General features: G+C 36.4%; 2 protein-coding genes across 3 annotated transcripts; one reads left to right on the top strand and one right to left on the bottom strand.

Annotated features, from left to right (window-relative positions):
- Positions 1–1232: 1232 nt before the first annotated feature.
- On the bottom strand, positions 1233–18332 carry cabcoco1 (ciliary associated calcium binding coiled-coil 1). Its single transcript, XM_079851703.1, has 8 exons — positions 18206–18332; positions 15177–15265; positions 14839–15008; positions 14489–14633; positions 13692–13764; positions 6612–6725; positions 3914–4060; positions 1233–1514 (listed from the first exon to the last, which is right to left on the bottom strand). The coding sequence occupies exons 1-8, from the start codon at positions 18305–18307 to the stop codon at positions 1431–1433; spliced, it is 924 nt and encodes a 307-aa protein (XP_079707829.1). The 5' UTR covers positions 18308–18332; the 3' UTR covers positions 1233–1430.
- Positions 18333–18972: 640 nt separating this feature from the next.
- On the top strand, positions 18973–21953 carry tmem26b (transmembrane protein 26b). Of its 2 annotated transcripts, none has more exons than XM_079851705.1 (6): positions 18973–19246; positions 19396–19492; positions 19668–19751; positions 20102–20310; positions 21243–21322; positions 21473–21953. In XM_079851705.1, exons 1-6 carry the CDS (start codon positions 19059–19061, stop codon positions 21724–21726), a joined length of 912 nt encoding a protein of 303 aa, XP_079707831.1. In that variant the 5' UTR covers positions 18973–19058; the 3' UTR covers positions 21727–21953. The 2 variants fall into 2 exon arrangements, with proteins under 2 accessions (XP_079707831.1, XP_079707830.1); XM_079851704.1 differs by having other exon boundaries at positions 18982–19246; positions 20102–20314; positions 21247–21322; positions 21473–21946.
- The last annotated feature ends 1696 nt before the right edge of the window (positions 21954–23649 follow it).

The raw sequence follows: 23649 nt of genomic DNA, 5'->3' as shown, positions 1-23649 counted from the left end.
AGCTCCAAATTCAAAAATAATTTCACATTTCTTCTACATAAATGACATTTACTCACCCTCAAGTTGCTCTAAACCTGCATAAAGTTCTCTTTTCTGTTGAACATAAATGAAGGTTTTATAAAGAATGTTGGAAACCATACAGTTGCTGGTCCCCACTGACTTCCATAGTATAGAAAAAACAAACACGTTGAGCACGTTTATATGCACACCAGAACGCTGATAACTCACAGAAATCAGCTTATTAAAAATAACCTGTTGTCCCGGTTTAGATGCAAACAAATAACCCGACAACTAAATGTTGGTTGGCAGCATTTGTTAACTTTTAGGTGTACACTAACATATAGATGACCTTATAAACATGAGTTATAAGTTAAACCAGTTTCAAAGTAAACCTTACACCATTTTTTTTCTACAGCAAGTAGGAAGTCATTTTTGTACTCGATTGGACAGAAGAGAGACTGTTGTTGTCTATGAGCTGAAAGGTCATCCAGCTCTTGGCTCAGGAATTACTCTATCAATCAGTTTAAAAAAAAAAAAAAAAAAAAAACGCTCCAAAGCAACACCTCCAACTGTTTGAACATGTTCTCAAGGCATCCTGTGTAAGCCGCTAACTTTACCGCAACATGTCATCACGGGGGCTGAAAGGCTAATGAAGAGCTAAATCAACATGCCGTGAAAAACACACGGGCATGGAGGAATATTGCTGTAATTTGATAATGCTCTGATTAAATGAACCAGTTTTTCCATCAGTCACAATCTGTTTGAGAATAAGTATTGTAAGACCTTTAATAATAGGACTGACATGAACCAAATCAATAATTCATCTTTATAATAATAACAATAATAATCCTAGATGGCATTGCATATGCAGAATGTCTTTGTGATGTGAAATAATTGTGCTCGGCAAATAAGCGCAGAGAAATGATCAGCATTCTTTCATACTGCCGGTTATATTTATAGTTGTATGTGGGTTTGCTCAAATGCAGTGGAAAAGTCACTATTCAGCTTTAATAATACATCACTTTATATGGCAACTCAGCTATTTAGGCTGAGTTACACAGCGTTGCCATAGCGCTGGGCTACTTTCAGACAGCTAATGACTTGTGGGAAAGGTGCCACAAAAACCTTCAACAAACAACTTAATTAGATATTCTGTTCCCTTTTTGACTTCCATGAATATGATCCTGCATTTCATATTCATCGTTTTATCTTGCTGAATAAATCAAGAATGTCACCATAAAGTCATTTATTTAATCTATTATCAACATCGTACAAACTAATGAAGCTGGACGTAAGCGAAACCAAAGTGAATACGTTTTACAGTAAATTAAGAGTATTTGGCTGTATAACCGCGAGTGCCATATTCTGTTTTATTTTAGGATTTGAATGAATAAATACTGGTGGGAATTCCTCTTGGCGTCTCATCAGTGCTATTTGGAAGAGCGTTTTTGAAGTCGTTCTAACCTCGAGATGTAGGTCTCCTCGTGAACTCGCAGCTTCTCTGTGAAGTCGGCCTGTTGAACACACAAGAATTTGTACATCCTTAAAAATGCCAAACTGATCCAGGGTGGAGATTACAGTTAGATGAGTGAATCATGGGGTGGAGGTCATATTTCAGCCCAAAAGCAAAAAAACAAAACTATTTTGCTTCAAAAAAGTCAAGCCTTTTGGACGACTATTTTTTTGCATTGTGAATTTATTTTCATGACTTGTTTTCAGTACATCTGCTCCCCATGATTCTCATTATAGTACTGGATAAACATCTCATTATTATATTTTTTAACGATTTTACAAATAATATACTTCATATTGTATAATTATAGTATTATTGTATAATATATTATATTATTATATTACAGTAATGATAATGCAAATATAATGAAGAATGAAAATAAATAAATAAATCCTGAGAATGAGAATACATAATGTCACATTCAAAAAAAACACACACACACAATTAATTAAAAAACAAAACATTGTTTTTATACTAAATTCCACTCATTTTTTTGGCCTTAAATTGGTGCTGATTTTGCAAAAAAGTGTATTGTATAGATTTTTATCATAATATTATTATTGTATTATATATTATATTATTGTATTACAGTAATGATAATCACCTATGAGAAGAATGAAAGTCAATTAATAAATAAACCCTTATGAATAAAATGCCCAGAAAATATCACAGAAATGATAATACATCATGTCACAATGTAAAATAAATTAATGTAAATAAATAAACAAAAATAATGGTCCTAAAATTGGCTTGATTGTTTTTATACTGAATTCCACTTTTTATACTAGTATATATTTTATTTTATTGGTGCTGATTTCAGAGAATGAATATATATATATGTTATTGTATAGATTATTATCATAGTATTATTGTATTCCATTATTGTATTAAATGTATATTACAATATAAAATAAATAAACCCTCATAGAATAAACAGAAATTATAATGGAAATACATAACAGTCCTAAAAATAGGCTTGACTGTCTTTTTTGTTTTTCCTTGATCTTATGCTGAAAGGTTCGTGACATTCATTGATGATCTATTGTACTTGTGCATATTTGTACGCAATGTTCCAGCTTTAAATGAAAACGCACAACACATTTTGTGCAGTGAAGTTCCCCGTACAGCACAAAGGCATATTGAATGCCTCTGGTCCACATCTGGAATGGTAATGTTATTGGTAAGGAAGTCATTCTCAGTAATTCCAGCATTTGTAATTTTCAGTGTTTCTACCATATTAGGTATGATGAGATCCACAGAGTCGTGGCATTCCTGGGAACTTTTGAAACAAGAATAATATTCAAGGGAGGAAAAAAAAAAAGCAAACGGAAAAGAATAAATATGGATGTAGCAAACACTTCAAACTGAACGTGTATGGCTGTGATATTAAGCACGCTTCACAGCGATTTCATACGCTCCCCTGAGCCATACTGGTTACAATTAGCATAGAAAAAAAAAAACAACGCAATAGAATCTATTGAAGCAGCAAAGATTTTTACCAATCAATTTGCATGAGGTTATATTTAGCAAAGTGATATATGTAATTGACCTTCCTCTGACATTAAACGGAGAGGAAAAGCCCAGGAGAATTGATGGAAATAGCGGCGGCTCTAAAGCGTATCACTCAGATGTAAGATGCACACACAAGCCACTACAAATGGGCTCTCAAATTACAGAGCGTTTGCCATTTGAAATAAAGGCTTGTCACACAGACGACAGAGGTCTTCATGGAACATGGCAGGAGAATTGAATGACCCCTATAATCATTAATCCCATCAAAGTGAAAAATGACTTGTGTCTTTCAAGCCCCTTCTGTTCGGGTCTCGAGCGCGGCCCACGGCGACCTTTCCCTTCTCAAACCTCCGAAACATTACGGCGTGTAAAAACTTGTGATAGAGATGACACAGTTTAGCGATCTCCCTGGTTGTTTTGTGCAATCGTTGCAGTCACGGTAATTCAATTCCACCTTAAGTCTAGCGTAAAATGAATCACGGTATCTGCCAGCAGCTGTCACATGTACTTTACGTTATGCAGAGAATACAAATGATATTAAGCAGGAGAGCGTTATTCAGGTTTTAATTTTGGAGTCTTTTTTTTTCTTGGCGTAATCACGCTGTGGGTGGAGGTTTGTGGGAGAATATGAGCGGAACCATGATATTTTCAGAAATGCTGCTGCGATACATAGTCTGTTTTTCATTATTTGCCTTTTAAGATGTTTTATTAATGCTATCTGTGATATTCCTGCCCTCAAGCCATGAATGTAATTCTTGTTGAAACTGACTAATGCGAATGAAAAACGCTCTCTCTCTCTCTCTCTCTGTAGTAATCAGTATGTTATTTCTTATAAACAGGCTGTTGTTGTAGAAGGCTACTGTTGTTTGCTCAAGGGTGTATACCTACCTGCAGTTTTGCTAACATCTCCTGGGTCATTTCCCCCAACACCTCTTGAACATCTTCCACACTGAAGCCCACGTGATTCCCGGGACTTTCTTCCAGCTCAGCTTTTCCAGCTTCTTCCACATTCGCCTCGTGAGATTCCTCCGTGCCCTAGGGTCATTTAAAGAAATAGTTCAGCCATAAATGAAAATTCTGTCATTATTTATTCACCTTCATGTCATTTCAAACCCAAAATATTTCATCCGTGGAAATGAAACAGATTTTATAAAGCATTATCAAAGCAAAATTCAATATTTAATTGAATTTTGTGCTGATGTTTAACTGTCATACTAATAATCGCGATTAACGATTTAATAGTTTTGTTCATGTCATGTACAAAAGCCTAATGTAAACCCAATAATAGCCCAATTTAAAAAAATAGGGTTGTGAAAAGATGAATCGCGATTAATCGCATCCAAAATAAAAGTTTGTGTTTACATAATATATGTGTGTGTACTGTGTATAATTAATTTCGTATATGTAAATACACACACATGCATGTATATATTTAAGAAAAATTTGTTATTTATATATAAAAAAAATATTTATATATAATATACATTATATATAAATATATACAGTACATGTATGCAAATATTTCTTAAATATATACATGCATGTGTGTTTATTTATATACAAAATAATTATACACAGTACACACACATATATTATGTAAACACAAACTTTTATTTTGGATGCGATTAATCACGATTAATCTTTTCACAGCCCTAAAAAAATAATAATGATAATATGATAATATGATTTAATGTGATAATAAAAATTATAATAGGCCCAGATTATTTACTGCAATGCTGTGAAAATTCTATAATATAATATAATATAATATAATATAATATAATATAATATAATATAATATAATATAATATAATATAATGCAGTCTGATTAAACTAAACTATAATTAGTGCTGTCCATGATTAATAGCATCTAACATAAAAGTTTGTTTATATAATATATGTGTACACACACACATATATATGTATGTATATAATATATAAATAAATATAATAAAATATGTACACACATATTATAGAGACAAACTTTTGTTAGATGCAATTAATCGCCATTCATTTATTTGACAGCACTTATAATATAAAATAATATATAATATAATATAATATAATATAATGCAGTCTGATTAAACCCGCAAACCTTTATATGATGGACAACTGTGTTTATTTATGTTCTTTGGCAAATGTGATTAAAATTTAAACTACACAATTATTGCTATATCAAATAATTGTGATTAGATTGAATAACCACAATCAGATGATAAATCAATAATTGCGACAGGCCTACATACATAGTGTAATCTTTGTATAGAAAAGAGCAGCATGAAGATTCTCAAAATTCTCATTTTGTGTCTCCATAAAAAACAGCATGTACTGTAGGTTTAGAAAGACACGAGGGAGAGTAAATAATAAATGACAGTTTTGCCTGACCTCTCCTTTTAAGCACATTCTCCACATGCCCATGCCTTTCTGCATGCAAATGCTGATGGCAAAACCAGGTTAATCATTACAAGACTAAATTAATGAGTACAATGAAAATCAAAATAGCTCAAATATCTTATTTTAAAATATATGGCATATGATTCATTAAATGCTAATCCTTTTAGTTATTGACATTAAAAGTTATTTATTTTTCTTAGCTTTTAATGTAACATAGCAGCAAGGAATAATGAGGAAATTTATTGAGCATTCGTGTGGAAAGGCAGAACTGAAGTCTCTTGTGTGGGAAATGATAAAATCATAAGTAGGAGCACAGCACCTGCATGTGGCCATTTTCTGAACAGCACACACTTCCAGGATATGGAAAACACTGCATTCTAAAGAGATTCTGCGGTTGAGTTCCCACACCTTTTGACCAAAGCGTTTTCCTCCATAAGGATTTTTTAAAATTATGATTTAAATAAAAAATAACAATTTTGCAGAGATTGCAACCTCTAGCTCAAAATATTCTAAAATATGCAACCAATTTAATCCAGCAATCTGACATATGTCCAATAAAAACGGATATTCAACAAGATAACATGTTGGATGGAACTTAATTTTAAATCAATAAAAGTGGGCATTACATATTAGGGGTTGATTTGAGACGGCAAAGGAAAGCCGGGCAACTACAGAAAGGTAATATTGACATGAATTCCCATGCCTTTCTTTCCAGTCCTGGAAATCCCTGATTTTCCATGCCTGTGGGAAAGTCGATTAGAGGCGAGTGTAATTTGAATGGCGTTTTTATAATTTTCATGTTCTGTACTACAGTAAATCATTAACAGTACATGAATACAGAAATAGTTGCAAAAGAAAATTCTCCGGGGGACTGAAGAAAAATGTAAAGATTTGAGCTATGATGTAATCGTCCTGCTATAAAATACGATTCCCTCTGCTCAGTGCAGTCTATGTTCTCCAGCTGTACAGCGCAGTGTCTGTTAGGGAAAAAGGTTAGTCATACTTGGAAGCAGATTTTTGTTTCCTCTGAAAATGAGAAACATGTGAAACGCATCTTCTCTGAAAGGGTAATTCCAAGCAGAATCCGAACCACAAAAAGAATACAACATTTTACTGCGAGCCAAATACATTAGAAGAGTTTTGGATAGCGCATTATTACAGCAAGAACCGGGTGGGAAAGACAACATTTTACCTTCTCGGGCGTTTGGACACGTGGGGGATCCACATAATGGAAGTACAGATCAGTGGACATGCCCTCTTCCAACGGGGCGGCAAAGTCAGCTGGGTTGATCAACTCAATGCATTTCTGAAACAAAAGACCCAACCTTTTAAAATCCATTCAAATCTCATTGAGGAGTATTTCTTGCAACTTTAAATAGGAAATTGCAGTCGACTTTATTGCAAAATAAAACCAACCTTATTTGGTAATTAGTCTTTATAAGTGGCATAGTGTACAGTCGGCTTTATTTTGTGCGGCGTATCTGAAAAGCTTTAGGCCTGCATTAACAGCTGAGTTACATTTTCTCTTCATTTGGCTGGAACATTTTACTGTTCATTTGGCAGGAGGCCCTTCACCCAGAATCCAAAACTAGAACACTAACAAAAACAAAGAGCCTTGTGGTTTGTATACTGAACATAATTACAATTCCAAATTGAAGCAGGGGAGTAGAACAATGCTCTTTTATTACTGCATTGTTTCCCATTATTCCCAATGACATGATTCAAGCATGTTCCATCTCAAGCAATAAACAAATTAACGTCAACAGTATCATATTAACCGGACTAAAAATAGAATGCCGACTGCAATTCATTGTCCTGTTTTGCTTTTGTTTTATTCGTAAAACATCTTGATCCGATAAACTGGTTCCAATTTGAAGGGAATAACAAGTATATTAATACTCAAAATGTGCTTTGAAGTCCCTTTCAAAACAAATAAAAATGGTTCTGTTACATGGTGTTCGGTGCCAGATATCAGTGACCTAGATTCTGTATTTGATGTTCACTGTAAGATGCTCAACTGCAGCTATCATTATTTGTATTCTACAGCATAAAGCAATTTCAGACACTAAACAAATCTGAGCCTTGAGTTTTGATGTAATCTCTTCCAGTATTACAGATCTCAGATATGAACCGTGCACATGTAATTGGAATAAAACGATTGGTTACGCTGCTCTGGCTTAACATTTTGAAAGTGTACTCAGAGCGCGATCATTTCGTGTTAATTATGGATGAGCAAATCATTGAGCCAATGATTGGTCAAAAACATGGGTTGTCGTTTCTCTCTCTGAATTTCAGCTTGAGCAGAAAATCTGCCTCCCATCTGAAATTCAGAGAGAGAAACGACAACCCATGTTTTTGACCAATCACTGGCCCAATGATGGAGTCCAATGGCATGGGTGATGGTATATAGGTATTTTACTTGCACTTAAAGCTACACTGTGTCATTTTTTTAGTTGATTCTTAGCAAAAAACTCTTAGTTCTTTCAAAAATATGTGCTCATTAATGTATATTTACTTATTTCAAGTAATAAAGTATTCTCTTAAGTTTATAATCTGCCATTGAAAGTACATACGGGTGAGGGGTTCGAATGCCGGTCGCCATGTTGCCCCTCCATCTTGAAACTACATTAGCCAAAGAGGGACAAGCCTATAAATTCAAGCTTCGCCTTTCGCGCTTTACACTCAGTGACACCGTGACGAATGCGAGGGGGAGATTACTCGCGACTGCCGGCAGATTTGAAAGATTGCTGATGGAGGATCACGCCTATTTTCGAGGACATGTAACGTTAGCAGAGTCGCCAAGGAAGCGAAAGAGAGAATTAAAATGTCAATGCGACAGGCAAATCAGCAAGACCAAAGTCAATATTGGAGTAACTTTTCCCAGATGGAAAGAGCTCATGAGGAGCAAAGATTTTAAAATGGACGCCGAAGTTGCCTGCTTTCTTCTCGACAGGTAATTCAGCCTATTTGTGTAAATTCAAAGCTTTATAGTTGCTTGTCTAACCATAGCATGGTTATGCATAACGCCAGAACGACCTCTAGTATAACTTGCGTTACTTTTCCTCACGTCAATGGTGAAAAAGTATTGTTTACCTTGTAACATAAATCTGTGCTGCGACGGATCACAGGTGATAGTTTTAAAGGCGCAATTGGACGTAGTCGAACTGGAAGCCATGTTAATCTTGGAATAATACGGCCACCGTAGGAGTTAAAACGCCCTCGAAATTGAAAGGAACAGAAACTAATATTCACTGGGTGGTCATATACAATTTCACCGCTAGATGGTGGAAAATATCACACAGTGTAGCTTTAAAGTTCACTTAATTTAAATAGGACCTGTTATGCTGTTTTACTTTTTCAACTTTCTTTAGTGTGTAATGTTGCTCTTTGAGTATGAAAAAGGTCTGCAAAGTTCACTCCAAATGGAGTTATTCTCTATATCAGTGCGCACTGTGACAATATTCCTCATTTAAATAATTCCCACCCAAGGCATACGCAAAAAAAGGGGCAAGACCTGGTTTGATTTGCATCAGAAGTGTGTTAAAACTTGTGGATATGCTAAGGGGCGTGACATTTCCAAAACATGCTCAAAGAGGTTGACCAATCACAACACACTGTTCCAGCGGACCAATCAGAGCACATACGCTTTTTTGGAAGGAGGGGCTTTATAGATACAGAAAATAAACTAAACACACAGACTGGGAAGAGACAGAGCAGATGGACTGGGAAGAGAGGTGCTGCAATAATGCAATAATGCAATGTACGTTGATCAGCGAACGTACATTTGATCTCAAGCATTCTTGCTTGATGTGCTAGAACCAATAAGGTTCATTCTCGCAGGTCAAGCAAGTATAATGGTTGAGCTTCTGTTGACCATATTTGATTTTGTATGTATTATGTATGTTAGCTGATCAATGTTTATATATGAGTAAATACCCAAATTAAATCTGTTTGATCGTGTTCATATGGATTATGAACAATTCAAAGCGTCTGAGTTTTGGGTGAATAGACTTTCAATGGACACAAATCTCTCAGATTTCATTAGAAATAATCATTTGTGTTTCAATGATGAGTGAAAGTCTTGGAGGTTTGGAAGGACACAAGAGTGAGTCATTGATGACAGAATGCTCTATTCGTTCATATAGAAAGTCTTAGTGAACTTTCAGTGACTTGAGCCAGGTGGAAAGAATAGGGAGTAGGGGAGAGGGGGCTCGTAGGGGCAAGGAGTCAGTGTCTGCTTTCTTTAAGATCTTCTCTACAGATTAATGGGTTTACTGTTTTGGTGCATGCATGCTGTCTTGTGAAAATTATTTTGTTCAGTTATCAGGAAATTAAACACCACGTAAGTGACATGTATGGACATGAACAGTGCTCTGAGGAAATCATAAGGTACTCTACAGAGTCAACAAATTACCTTTCACAAATTACCTTTCTGAGCATAGAGCTGCTTTAAATATCAATACACAGGTGGCAGAATTTAAAACTTTATATGGGGGCCGGTCTAAATTGTGTAATGTGAATTTGGAGCTGAAGCAGATTTTAGTTTACAATGTAAAAACTAAAGTTGCACATTTGGGACAAATATTTGTACATACTAACTTAATTTTTTTTATAGATAAGAGGCTTCAATACACTGAAGAAGCACGCAGACTTTTGTGAGAAAACAACTGATTACTTTATGAATAGAGAAGAAGTGAGTCACTGCACAGTTAACTGATCATACAATGCAACATTTTATACTGGGAAATATGAAAACAATTTACCAAGCCCTGAACATGACTGAACAGGTGTTTGAGACCAAACAAAGCACTGTATGTTGCAATATGTTGATGTCGCATCACTGTTGTGTTGAAGCAAAGTTTTTTGTGGTCTAATAAACTTTAAACCTGACAGCAATTTGTATCGACTAAGTGACAAGAAGCCTTTTATTTTCAATAAGAAATTGTGATTTTAGGCAACGAGTGACAGCATAATGCTGTGACTACTGGACGGTGATTCATCTGATACAGTTGGATCAGTAGAAATGGCAATTAGCAAGCAACAACACAGAGACTCGTCAAGCTCCTGTGATTTAATTGCTGTCATTATGAAGGAGGCTTCAGCTTCTGTTCTGTGAGCAGCTGTAATCCAGTGTGACTCTGATCATTTGATTTGCAATTAGATTATCAAATGGAAGAAACATGATGATGATGATGCATTTTATTTATATTGTGCTTTTCTCAAACCCAAAGCTCTTCACAAAGAATAAAGAAGACAAAATACAATAAAAACAAAAATTTGAATAAAACAGAAATAACAATGGAAAGGTCAGCCTCTTTTCTATGGGTTACTCGCCTTCTGACACTCTCTAATAAGTCTCATATAACCACTTAATGACTTATGACAATCGGCATGAATTTTGGTCTGCTTTGAAAAATGTATGAAAGCGGATAGGGAATACAGGATAGCTGAACAGAACATGACCGTTACAGTACATCCCCCTCCCGGAAGGTGCGTCCTTGTGCCACAAATTCCAACAGAGGAGGGAGGGAGGGAGGAGTGTTCAGGAGGAGGACGAGACCTTGGAGGAGCTTGCAGAGGGAAACCCCACAAAGGAGACGATGGAGGAAATAGTCAGGGAGGAGACGGTGAAAGGAGCCAGAGAGAGACTCATACAAAGGGACTTCCAATGGAAGTTGAGGCGTATGAAGTGAAGCACCAATGCGGAGCAGTGGAGACTAAGACCCAGGGCAACACTGCAGGATTGGAGAGCCCAGGCAGAACCACAGTCTCGCGGGACAAGGTTGGGGACGGGGGCTTGGCAGACTGGGGTGGAGTCAGTGGGTGCGAGGACAACAGTGGAGCAGGAGGAAAGGAAGAGCCCAGTGGAGCCAAAGGGATGGAGAGACAAGACATAGCCTAAGGTCCAGAAGTCCGAGGCGCAACCAGGGTGATGACTGACCAAGGCGGAGCTGGAGGGAACGAAAGAGCGCAGCGAAGCCTGAGGGATGACGGACCATGGTGGAGCCAAGAAAGCGTGGAGCCAAGGTGAAGACAATGGGTCGACAAGCCGAGGTGGAGTCCAGGGCTCGGAGGCCTGAGGTGGAGCTAAGGGATCCTCACACCAAGGAGGGGCTGGCAACTGGTAAGCCCAAGGCAGATCCAAGTAGCTGGGTGGGACCACTGAAGGAAGAGCCAATGAGCTGAAGAGAGCCAACAGCGACAGGGTCATAGAACTGGATGGACTCAGCAGAAGAGGAGGGAGTGGGAGGCTGAGCGGGACCAACAGCGACGAAGGAGACTTGAGGCTAGACTGAACCAGTGGGGATTCCTTGTATATGGCACAGGTCACCCTCAGTGGTGCTAGTATGGACTCAACTCCATGCCTACACTCCACTAACACTCCCTCTGTGGTGAACAGAGTTACCGGCTCACACAACTGGTTAGACTCTGCAGGCTTGGGCTCAGGGTCTGCGGTAGGCTGTGGTTCATTGTCCAAACATGTAAAAGGTGCAGGTTCAGGCTCCAGGATGAACATTGGCTCAAGCTCCTGGACGGATATAAGAGCCGACATCTGGTCACACTCGGCTATCCTTGGCTCTGGGTCTGTGATGGACTCTGGCTTTGGGTTCTTGTCAGACTCAGGATGTATTGACACTAGGTGATATGAAACGTGTTTGTTTTACTAGTGTGATTGCTCCGTAACGTGCACGGGCGCAGTTTGCTGAACCGCTCATGACCCACTTGGAACTACTTTTGTGCGTGCTACTGTCATCATTACGACAGCAAACATCTTCTATTACTACTTGGACAGTACACTTTTCAATTAATTTAATTAAATCTAGTATATTTAGGTTCATAACGGGTCCGATTCTCACCTTATTGATTAACAGGAATTGTAGTTTACAATTAGTCTGCGAATTCCTCCATCAATGACAGCTGCCTCTAATAATCTTCTGATACGTGCTACACAATCAAGTAAAAATTGCTGCGCGGCATAAATTATAAATCTATTAGGCAGTTTATTAGCAAAAATTGTTTTTCTTCCTGTTTTCTTCAAAACAAAAAGTTCCATCATAAATGACGTAAGCATGCTCCGGCCCGGAATGTTAGAAGTGGGGAGGGGGGGGGGGGCAATCATGCCAGGGCACAGTACAAGGCAATTGTGTCACGGAAGTAATCAACGAAACGAGGAACAGGTGCCAAATTCAATCAGAAACCATAGCAACAAATAATTCAGACAGAGACAGGGAACACAGAATAGCTAAACAGAAAAACATGACCGTTACAGTTATTTACTCACCCTCATGTTGTTTCAAACCTGTTTCATTTTTCGGAAAGACTTTTTTCAATAAAATTTTTTTGAGTAATGTTCAAAACAATGAAAGTGAATAGCAACCAGGGACTGTCAATCTCCAAAAAATGACAGAAAGTATCATAAAGCTGTCATAAAAGTAGTCCATACACAACTTGCGATATATATTCCAAGCTTTGTGCGAGGAACAAATGAAATTTAAGTTAACATTTACATTTATGCATGTAGCAGATGCTTTTATCCAAAGCGACTAGTTGGTATTTACTATTTACTGAAAATCTTACTGAACATTACGTTCTTCCGTAGCTCTCTGGGGAAAGGAGAGGGAGTAGGGAGAAGGGGGCTTACATAGGCAAGGAGATAAGTTTGGGCAAGTTTGCACAGAAGTTGTTGTGTCCTATGATCTTTTTTTTTTTAGATCTTCGCTCCAGATTTAGTGTGTTTATTGTTTTAGTGCATGCATGATGTCTTGTGAAAACTCTTATGTTCACTTATCAGGAAAAACCGCCTTACACTTAAGTGTTTCCCACAATGGAGGATAATGGGATGGAGGAGACATGTATGGACATGAACAGTACTCTATATCATAAAATTAGTCCATGCAACTTGTGTTATATATTCCAAGCTCTGTGCGAGGAACAGATGAAATTAAGTTTAAGTTTACATTTATGAATTTAGCAGATGCTTTTATCCAAAGCAACATACAACAGAGGATTGGTTGGTATTTACTATTTACTGAAAATCCCACTGAACGTTCCATTCTGCAATGGGAATCAAATCTGACTTGTGCTATTTGAATATGCACACATTAAAATTTGGTGCATTGTGGTGCATGACGAAACACAACAGAACCATTGACATCACTAACATAAAACTTGGTGTAACACATTTTGACACATTTAAATTAGGAATGACATGAAAGTGAGTAAATAATGACATTTTTGAAATATGATTTTACATGTTTACATGTTTTCTTACCTCTATTTTCAGGAGTTGCTCCTCTCTTCTATGACTGAACAGTAATTCATATTGTCGGTAGTGTTGGAAAAGACTATTCACATAGAGAAGCATACATGAAAAGACATATGCATACTGTCACAACTGTTGACAATATTCAAACCATTGATGTGCAAGCAGTTTGTAATGGTGTTAATATAGTCAATGCTTAGGTGTTTGACAATAATCCCAACTCGTATTGCTATGATTATGTCTCAAATTGCAAAGCTGCATTAAAATCCAGGTGATGTACTATGAGTAATAACTATTTTAAAAACAAAAAATCATTTATATTTTAAATGAACATGCTTAGTAAAGGAAATGGACCAGCACTAAAAAGCAGTCTGAATTTAGCTAGGTCTTGTAAATGGAGCGTTACTGATGCTTTCAGGTAAGCAGAGAAATCAATCGTGCTCTGCTATAATACACATATTGCATGTCATTTTTCATCACTGTGCATCAATGTTTCTTCCATTGCACTTTTTGCTTTCTAAAAGACAGATGATTTCCTTGCAGTTTGTTATTCGCCACTGTAGTCTGCATGCTTCACAATCCGTTGCTGTATGAATTATGCATAAGATTAATTATGAAGGCCATAAAAGGAATCTAGTTTGCTTGTTGTCTAATGGCAAAGCAGCATCTTGCATCAATGAATAATGTGAGACGGGTTGAGAATGACCTAATCCATACTCAACAATTAAACACGTGCACTTAAACAAAATCATAGTGTATTTAGGAGGAGTGTAATTAAAGGATGGATGTGACATTGTGAGTCAAACCTGGTCTTGAAGTAATCTGTGATGGCTTTGATTTGATCTGTGTTGAATAAAAAACTGGCTTTAGCTTCTGTTGATGGGGACTTTCTAGTGGCAAGCACTGTTTGGGTAAATGCCTTGAAATTATCAGCAAATGACGCCTGTTTGTCTGAAATAAAATGGAACATGCATTGTGTTTATTTGCAAACACTCTCTGTGCCTGAACTTGAGAGGTAAAATGAGGTAAACGTTATGTACTATGCTCACCATGTTCTCAATCAAAGAGGATTTTAAAAAAATATAGTAAACCTAAAGCAACAACCATGGTGGAATTTCAAACTAAACAAAACTTTACTTCAGAGAACGCCACTTACATTTTATGCTGTCAAGTAGTTGCTGCAAAAGTGCCATGATAAATGAGACTTGCTGAGAAGTGAAGTTCATCTCTTTGGCCCACCAAAATCCACTGACAAAATATTCCAACTGTGCAGCTTCTTTTAAACATGTTTGGAGCTTTTTGAAATTCAGTATTTCCTCAAACTGTCTGAAAATGCAAGACAATACAATATATCATAAAAGTCATATACAAAATTATATATGCTGTGAATATAAGGAGATTTACTAACCGACAAATGATGATACTGGTGTCGCTCAAAAGAGCTGTGACACACTTGCATATGCTTAATTTTTGTAATGATCACTGTACACTTACAACTGTACTTGGTCCACAGGCAGGTTGAGGAGGATATTTATTTGGTCATGCTTTAGAGGTTCCCACTGAGGAAAAGATATATTCGTGTCCTAGAATATGAGATAATAATAGGTTACTATTTTCCAGAAAATATACTTTATTACAATTAAAAATAAAGCTAGCTTACCCTTATAATACATTTAACATTAAGTGACATGGCATCTGACGCACAGAAGCCAATGGCACATGTCACTATGCGTATTGGCACATCCGGTGGCACATCCGGGCTTCATTGGCATGTGCCAGTGGATAGTGGCATGTTTCACTGACATTATTGGCATGTGCCAGTGGTGGATAGTGGCATGTGTCACTGACATCGCGACACACTGACACTGACATGACACCTGACTGAGACCGAGTCGCGGAACATGTCACCGTGTTGTTGCGACACCTGACTGACAATGTTACTGACTGATAGATTAACAGACCTCCTATAGCCTACTGACCTAATTGTGGCACACAATCCTAAATAAATAGCCTCATTTTGTGATATTTAAAATATCAATTAAACGAATTAAAGTGCATTAATATTTTTTCAAACGTGTTATTTGTGTCACGTCTGTATTTGATTGGTATGTGCCACTGAATGTTTTGTAATACCAGTGCTACTTTATGTTGTTTATCTCGCAAAGTCACAAACTGCCCATTCTAGGAAAGACACGAAATAAATCTATCATGGGTCATTACGAATAACGTATTAACAGTCGTGTCCGTTACTGTAAACCTTTATTTTTGCGTGATGCTGCACAGACGCACGCCAGTACGTGTCAGTATAAGTGAGTGTAACACTGGCCAGCGCAAGATTCTCATCTGTGGCTTTAATATTATAAAAATAATTGTATCGATTTATGTATGTTGTAGGCTACACATTTACTTAGCGATGTTATAAATCATATTTTTTGACAGCATAAAGCAAATTGTTATGCAAGTGGCATGACGCAATCCATTGGCACATCTCACGTTTTAGTGACACATGCCAATATCCACTGGTACATGCCAGTTGGCCTGTGTCACTAAAACTGACATGTCTCTTTATGTTGTGGCACCTCCAGTAGTGACACCTGCAGCTGTCTGCCGGAGTATAATGTAGATTATGTAACATATGCACATAGTTTATTTGTACAACAAAAAATTATTTTATTTATTGAATAATTCCATAAAATTATTTTTGAAATATTAAAGGTAGCCTACTGAGGAAGGTCCTGCGCGACCGAACGTTTCTTGAATTTTTTAAATGCACTGAGCACTTTTTTGCACTTGTATAAATAAAGAATATTGCTAGTAGCTAATAGCCTTTTCAGATACATAGCCTAGCCTAACAAACAAATGATTTTTAATAATTAATTTTTTTACACTTTTTGGAAGGATTTGAAATATTAAAGCCACAGATGAGAATCTTGCGCTGGCCAGTGTTACACTCACTTATACTGACACCTACTGGTGTGCGTCTGTGCAGCATCACGCAAAAATAAAGGTTTACAGTAACGGACGCGACTGTTAATACGTTATTCGTAATGACCCATGATAGATTTATTTCATGTCTTTCCTAGAATGGGTAGTTTGTGACTTTGCGAGATAAACAACATAAAGTAGCACTGGTATTACACAACATTCAGTCATACCAATCAAATACAGACATGACACAAATAACACGTTTGAAAAAATATTAAAGGAGAACTCCGGTCAATTTTAACATTGAGCTCATTTTTTTGTACATTTGGAGTGCTGTCAATACAGAGAACAACGACAAAAATCGGTGTTGCCTACACCGTGTTATCCTCTTTTTAAAATTTGCACCCTGTTGACTTCAATGGGGCAAGTTTTAAACCTGCTTTTAGCCTCTTAACATCCTTGATGTGTCATTACAAGTGCACAGGTCATGTGAGTGATTCCTTCAGAGTGAACGCGGGTCAATCTGACTGCAGTAGATGTGAAAGATAGGAATAAAAATGATGTTTATTCAGCCAGCGCACATACCTGTATTTACATCCTGTTTTCGTCAAAGTCCATAGTAATCGATTGTCGAGTTCACGCGCATGATCATGGGTACTAAACCAATGCGCGTGAACTCGACCGGAGTTCTCCTTTAATGCACTTTAATTCGTTTAATTTATATTTTAAATATCACAAAATTAGGCTATTTATTTAGGATTGTGTGCCACAATTAGGTCAGTAGGCTATAGGAGGTCTGTTAATCTATCAGTCAGTAACATTGTCAGTCAGGTGTTGCAACAACACGGTGACATGTTCCGCGACTCGGTGTCAGTCAGGTGTCATGTCAGTGTCAGTGTGTCGCGATGTCAGTGACACATGCCACTATCCACCACTGGCACATGCCATAGACAGTAGGGCACATGCCAACAATGTCAGTGACACATGCCACTATCCACTGGCACATGCCAATGAAGCCCGGATGTGCCAATACGCATAGTGACATGTGCCATTGGCTTCTGTGCGTCAGATGCCATGTCACTTAATGTTAAAACTGCTACTGGAGAGTAAGCTGTAAAACATTGCACGAAAAGAAAAAGATCACAACAAACTTTCAATCTACTTTGACAGTGTTTGTTTCGTGATAGTAGCCTATCTTGTGCATTATTTACAGATACTTTTGTATTAATATGGTTGAGATTAGGATAAGAAACATATCAACATAAAATATTAGCCTACCATGTAAGGGGGAAATATTATTATTTTTTACACTGACTTTCACTAGTAGATCGGTTGTTATGTAACGTTATTGGATATACAGCTATGACAATAGTTCAAAGTTTAATTACATTTTTAAGCATTAGTATACAATGTCAAGTTTTGTGAATGTTATTAATAACGTTAACGTTACATGTTTCAGTGTATTTGTTTTCTTTCTATTTAGATAAGCTGGGATCTTTAATCTGTAGATCTTCATTTCATCATAGGCCTATAGCAATCGTCTAAACACCAGTGAGTCACTAGACTAAATCCAAACTCATGCAGCCTAGTTTACATACACTGATCCGAGTATCATCTTTGTCTGCTTGTTCTCCTCTCTTTATTTTCTCGGAGTTTTCTGCGGATTTGCCGCTCTCTCGTGAGATCTCTCTTCCAGACATGTTGCCGCTGTATAGTGTTGCTTAGGAAACAGCAGTGGGCGGGGCATGTGAGGTCAGGCGCGCCTGAGCGAAGTGAAAGTAATATTAAATATAATATGAATATGAAATGCATTATAATGTATATTATGTAGAACTGTGCTCATATAGTGTATTTAAAAAGTAGACACAAATATTTTAAAAAGTGAAGTAGGCTATAAGAAATTGTGTAGCCTACTCTTTAAAAGTTTAACCAAAAGTCCACGTAATAATGCAATGATTTGCGATTCGGTTTGATCGAATCATTTAAAAGAACCGATGGACATTCTTCGCGCAGCTCACGTTAACAGTTCTTTATTTAATATATATATCCTATATTGCCTAGGCCTATAAATTTGACTAGCCTTTGTTAATACCTAAAACCTTCCGTTTTAGCCGAAATGTAATTATATTTATTAAAACACATACACACACACACACACACACACACTCGAAATACGAAAGCATTAAAGACATTATTTAAACAATTACTGTGACACATATGGTGACATGAAATTAGCTTATGGATAAATCCACACACTTTTTTTTTTTTTTTTTTTCAGAATATAACATGGTTAAAAAGATTCAAAACAGAAGTCCCGCCCAAATGGTGTGAAACGTGGGAAGAAGGGGGGAGAGATAAAATCGGCTTCTTTGAATCAAGGAGCTCATAGTGAAAACCTCAACTTTCCACGCATTACCTCAACCAGCCTCAAACTGTATTTTGAAAGAAATCATGCTCGTCAAATTTACCTGCGTTGTAGTCACCAGGGCATTATTTGTTTTAGTGTCTCTCATCGGTGTATGGAGAGTGACACGGGTGAAACATAATAATTTATACTGGTTTCTAACTATCCTCTATCTGCCTCTCGTGGCTGAAATGATTTTAACTCTGAGAAGAAGAAAAGGGAAGGATTACAAATGGTAAGTACACACGTCAACATTTCTATTTGCATGTATAAGAATTTCGAGAGCCAAATTGAACCTTTTCTGGGGTCAACATCCTGAAATATCATCTAGTGTAACTTGGTTTGAACACTTGAGAGACTGAGTGACTCAAACTCTGATCTTAGGGTTTCTCCAGCAATATTGTTTTTCCTCATAAGTATTATACCAACCATATGGATCCTTGAATTGCACCATCAGCAAAACAGTTCAGAAGACAAAAAGGTAATACTCAAGGGAAAGCAATGCACATATAATACTTCTATAAATACATTTTAGCTTTTGACTGCTTTGCAGACATATTTCATGCTGCCGCGTGTATTTCAATGCCAGTGTCTGATACAATGACAAATGCATTATATTTCTTAATTTTTTATGCCTGAAATGTTGCTTATTACAGTGCAATAAACTGGATTCACCTGAGAGCTTCAGATTCTTTTTTGATGAAAGGAGAAATTCTTCCAATGCAACCATGAATGTACAGGTACTGTCTCTGTCTTTTATAACATCATGACTTTCCACATTACAGACGTTTTCCATGGAAAGTAGACTACACTAATCTCTTAAATAAGTCTTTCAGACATAGTTTATTTACTCAGTTTATTAAGCACAACTACTAGCTTGGGTGATTTGTAAATATGAATGTTGGTTCAGTCCTCAACACAAACAAGACCTGTGTTAATGGTTCTTATAGAAAAACTACTGTTATTTGTTCAGAAGTCGGCACACCTTCACCTGTGAGATTTACAGGACATGCTTTATGTAAGTCTGACCTCAGTTCTTCCAGAAGGCAACACCTCTTAACTGAGTAGTAACTTTGTGGTGGTATTTTAGGACCATCTAAAATTCTTGTCATCGGTTTGTGCCAACAACTGGATCCTAGCCCTTCACCAAATCCTCCTGATCCTGCTGATAGTGGGGAAGTGGCTGCTACCAATCGCTGGAGGGGTCACCAGAGATGAAATGTCCCAGTTGTTGCTCATCTTTGTGGGCACGGCTGCTGATATCCTCGAGTTCATCAGTGAGACGCTGTCTGATGTGAAGCAAGTATTGTTTAAGACTAAATAGTCCACATTTTCACATTTATTTCAATGTGTTTCTGTTAGTGTAAGTGTAATTAAATCTTTCTGTTTACTTCCAGATTTAAATGAAAATAAAAATAGAATAAAATAAAACCCAACCTATTATTCAGTGTGGTCTGTGTGGAAGCTTGTTTCCATTTCCATACAAAATTAGTTTGTTATAAAAAATAAAAAAGGTAATTTCAACTTTTTATAACAATTCCTCACAATTCCTATATCTCACAATTCTGAGAGGAGAAAATATATAAATTCACAACTCTGACTTTTATTTTGTTTGTTTAGCTCGCAATGTAACTTGAAATTGCAAGCTTATTTCTCACAATTCGGACTTTGTTCTAGCGATTGCGAGTTTATGTCTTGCAATTCATAATTAATTAATTATATAACTCAAAACATATTCTCACAGTTCTGTGTTCATATCTCACAATTCTGACTTTTTTCTTGCAATTGCGAGCTTATACACACTCTGAATTGTGAGAAAAAAAAGTCAGAATTATGAGATATAAATTCACAATTATGAGTTATAATGTATGAATTGCGAGATATAAACTTACAATTGCAAGCAAAAATAAGAATTGTGATATTAAAAGTCACAATTAACTTTTTATTTTTTTATTTTGCAATTCTGACTTTTTTTTCTCATAATTATGAGATACACTCAGAATTGTGAGTTATAAAGTATGAATTGCAAGATCTCACTCAGAATTGTGAGTTATAAAGTATGAATTGCAAGATCTCACTCAGAATTGTAAAAAAAAGATCTGAATCTGAATTGCAAGACATAAACTTGTAATCACTAGAAAAAAGTCACAGAACATGTGGAAACAAGCTTCTATAGGAATGAGAGAATATTTTCTTAGTAATTTTTCATCATATGCTGTTTCTTGTACTAGGGAGAACAGTCTAGTCTTTGTGTGCATTATTCTTGCAGTTTGGACATGGAGTATGCTACAATTTCCTTTGAATTTTTCAGGTCTGTACCATATTTGTCTGTTGTTTCATAATATGGCATATTAGCTATGACATTATATTTATGCATAATAATAGCCAAGAAACTGCTATTTAATTTTAGTCATTGTTGTAATGTACTTTCGTACTTCTGTTTTTTATTGGTATCTCTCAGTGGTGAACACCAAACCTGAGGATTTTTGTGAAGGCCAGGATGACTCTCTCATCTCCAAGTACAGGACAGATATCTGGAACATTGTGGGATGTCTTTTACTTCAAGACGGCCCCTTCTTTGTTGTCCGACTTACAGTTATGATGTTTTTTTCTGTCTTTCATCAAATGCTGGTCTTCTTTACCATTAAGAACTTTCTAGTAGTGATGCTTAATATCTACAGGATGTGGGTCATTTACAAAGATTACACATCGTGAGAAGTGCAAAAGGGATCTTGTTTGGGTTAAAAAACTGCAGTTAAACAAATTCATTGGCATTATTTTGAGAACTGACACTGTGTCAGTCTCAATGAAAATTTTTGATAATTTTGATAAACATTTTGACTCATTGTTATAGAACAGCTTATTGCTATATCAATAATACATGCATATACAGCATGTTATATTATTAATAAAGCTGTCAAAATAAATGCTTCAGAAAAATTAAATATGGCTTTTTGTGTTGTTTTTTTAAGGCGGTTAACACATCCATTCAATTTGACAACTGTTTCATTCTGTTATTTTGGTTTCTTAAGACTGAACCTAGCAAGTGCCAGTTCAGCAGTCCCACAGTAGAGCATGTTTATAAGTAAATAATAAATTACTTCTTAATTTACTTATAAATCAGTCTTTATGGGGAAAAAATGCATTTTATTGAAGCTCAAGCATAAAATAGCACCTGCTGTAACTTATGTTACATTTTATGTTACAAATATTGATGATTATCAACAGTTGCAACATAGTCCAGTCATTTTAAGCCAAAATGGGGGTCAACCTTGAACAAATTGCAACAGAAGCAAACTCAACTGATTTTGTATCCTCAATATGTCCTGAGTAAGGAAAAAAAAGTCCCGAAGAATCCCATTAGGGGAAAGTTTAGAAAAAGACCCAAATATACAGTAGCCTATTCATACACGATTCATTCTTTTTCTTACGTGAATAGGGTAAAAAATTTAACATTTAGATATCACCATGAAAATTACTGAGTTGATTACTTACATCAAGACAAACAAAAAATGTATTACAAGTTTTTTGAAATTGTTCGTTAACATGGACAAACGGTGCATAATCTAATTACGTATGTGCTAATTTGCATAAATACCACAACAGATCTAAACATTGGGTATAGCCAGGTGAAAATGTCTTGTTGAATCTTGTTCACACATAACAGTAAAATACTTAATGTTAAGGTCTGAATAGAACCCATTTAGGCTACCCATGAACATTAATACATAGAGGCAGGAAGAAGTACTTTAGAAACCAGCCTTTATTCATTTTTAAGAGATGGGGTTTGGGGCTGGGTCTGTGGGACTGTTTCTGGGGGACGAGTCTGAGGGAAGAACAGGAGACAATGGTAAGGAGAATGCGGAAGACAAAAGGTAGGCAAAATAAAAAGTGAACCCCCAGAAACAGTCCCATGGACCCAGCCCCAAACCCCATCTCTGCAATAATAATTAATAAAGGCTGGTTTCTAAAGTACTTCTTCCTGCCTCTATGTATTAATGCTCATGGGTAGCCTAAATGGGTTCCATTCAGACCTTAACATTAAGTATTTTACTGTTATGTGTCAGCAAGATTCAACAAGACATTTTCACCTGGCTATACCCAATGTTTAGATCTGTTGTAGTATTTATGCAAATTAGCACATACGTAATTAGATTATGCACCGTTTGTCCATGTTAACAAACAATTTCAAAAAACTTGTAATACATTTTTTGTTTGTCTTGTTGTAAGTAATCAACTCAGTAATTTTCATGGTGATATCTAAAGGTTAAAAAATTGTACCCTATAAGAAAAAGAATGAATCATGTATGAATAGGCTATATTTGGGTCTTTTTCGAATCTTTCCCCTAATGGGATTCTTCTGGACTTTTTTTTCCTTACTCAGGACATATTGAGGATACAAAATCAGTTGAGTTTGCTTCTGTTGCAATTTGTTCAACTTTTTTTCATAAAATGACTAGACTAACAAGCAGTGGCAAAAGTTTACATGTGTAAGACCATAAAGTGTGGGTAAAGTTGTTGTATTATTTACTTGTACAATGGTTAGTCCTAATAGGACTGTCAGTCTCTGCATTAGTGGTTTCATCATTACGCCAGTAGGTGGCAGGCTGAGTTTATGAGTGACTGATTTTGATTCAT

This window comes from Squalius cephalus, assembly GCF_949319135.1.
Source record: "Squalius cephalus genome assembly, chromosome: 19".
Taxonomy (NCBI): Eukaryota; Metazoa; Chordata; class Actinopteri; order Cypriniformes; family Leuciscidae; genus Squalius; species Squalius cephalus.
The sequence above is the reverse complement of the archived record's forward strand: the minus strand, read 5'-3'. Positions and strand labels throughout refer to the sequence as shown.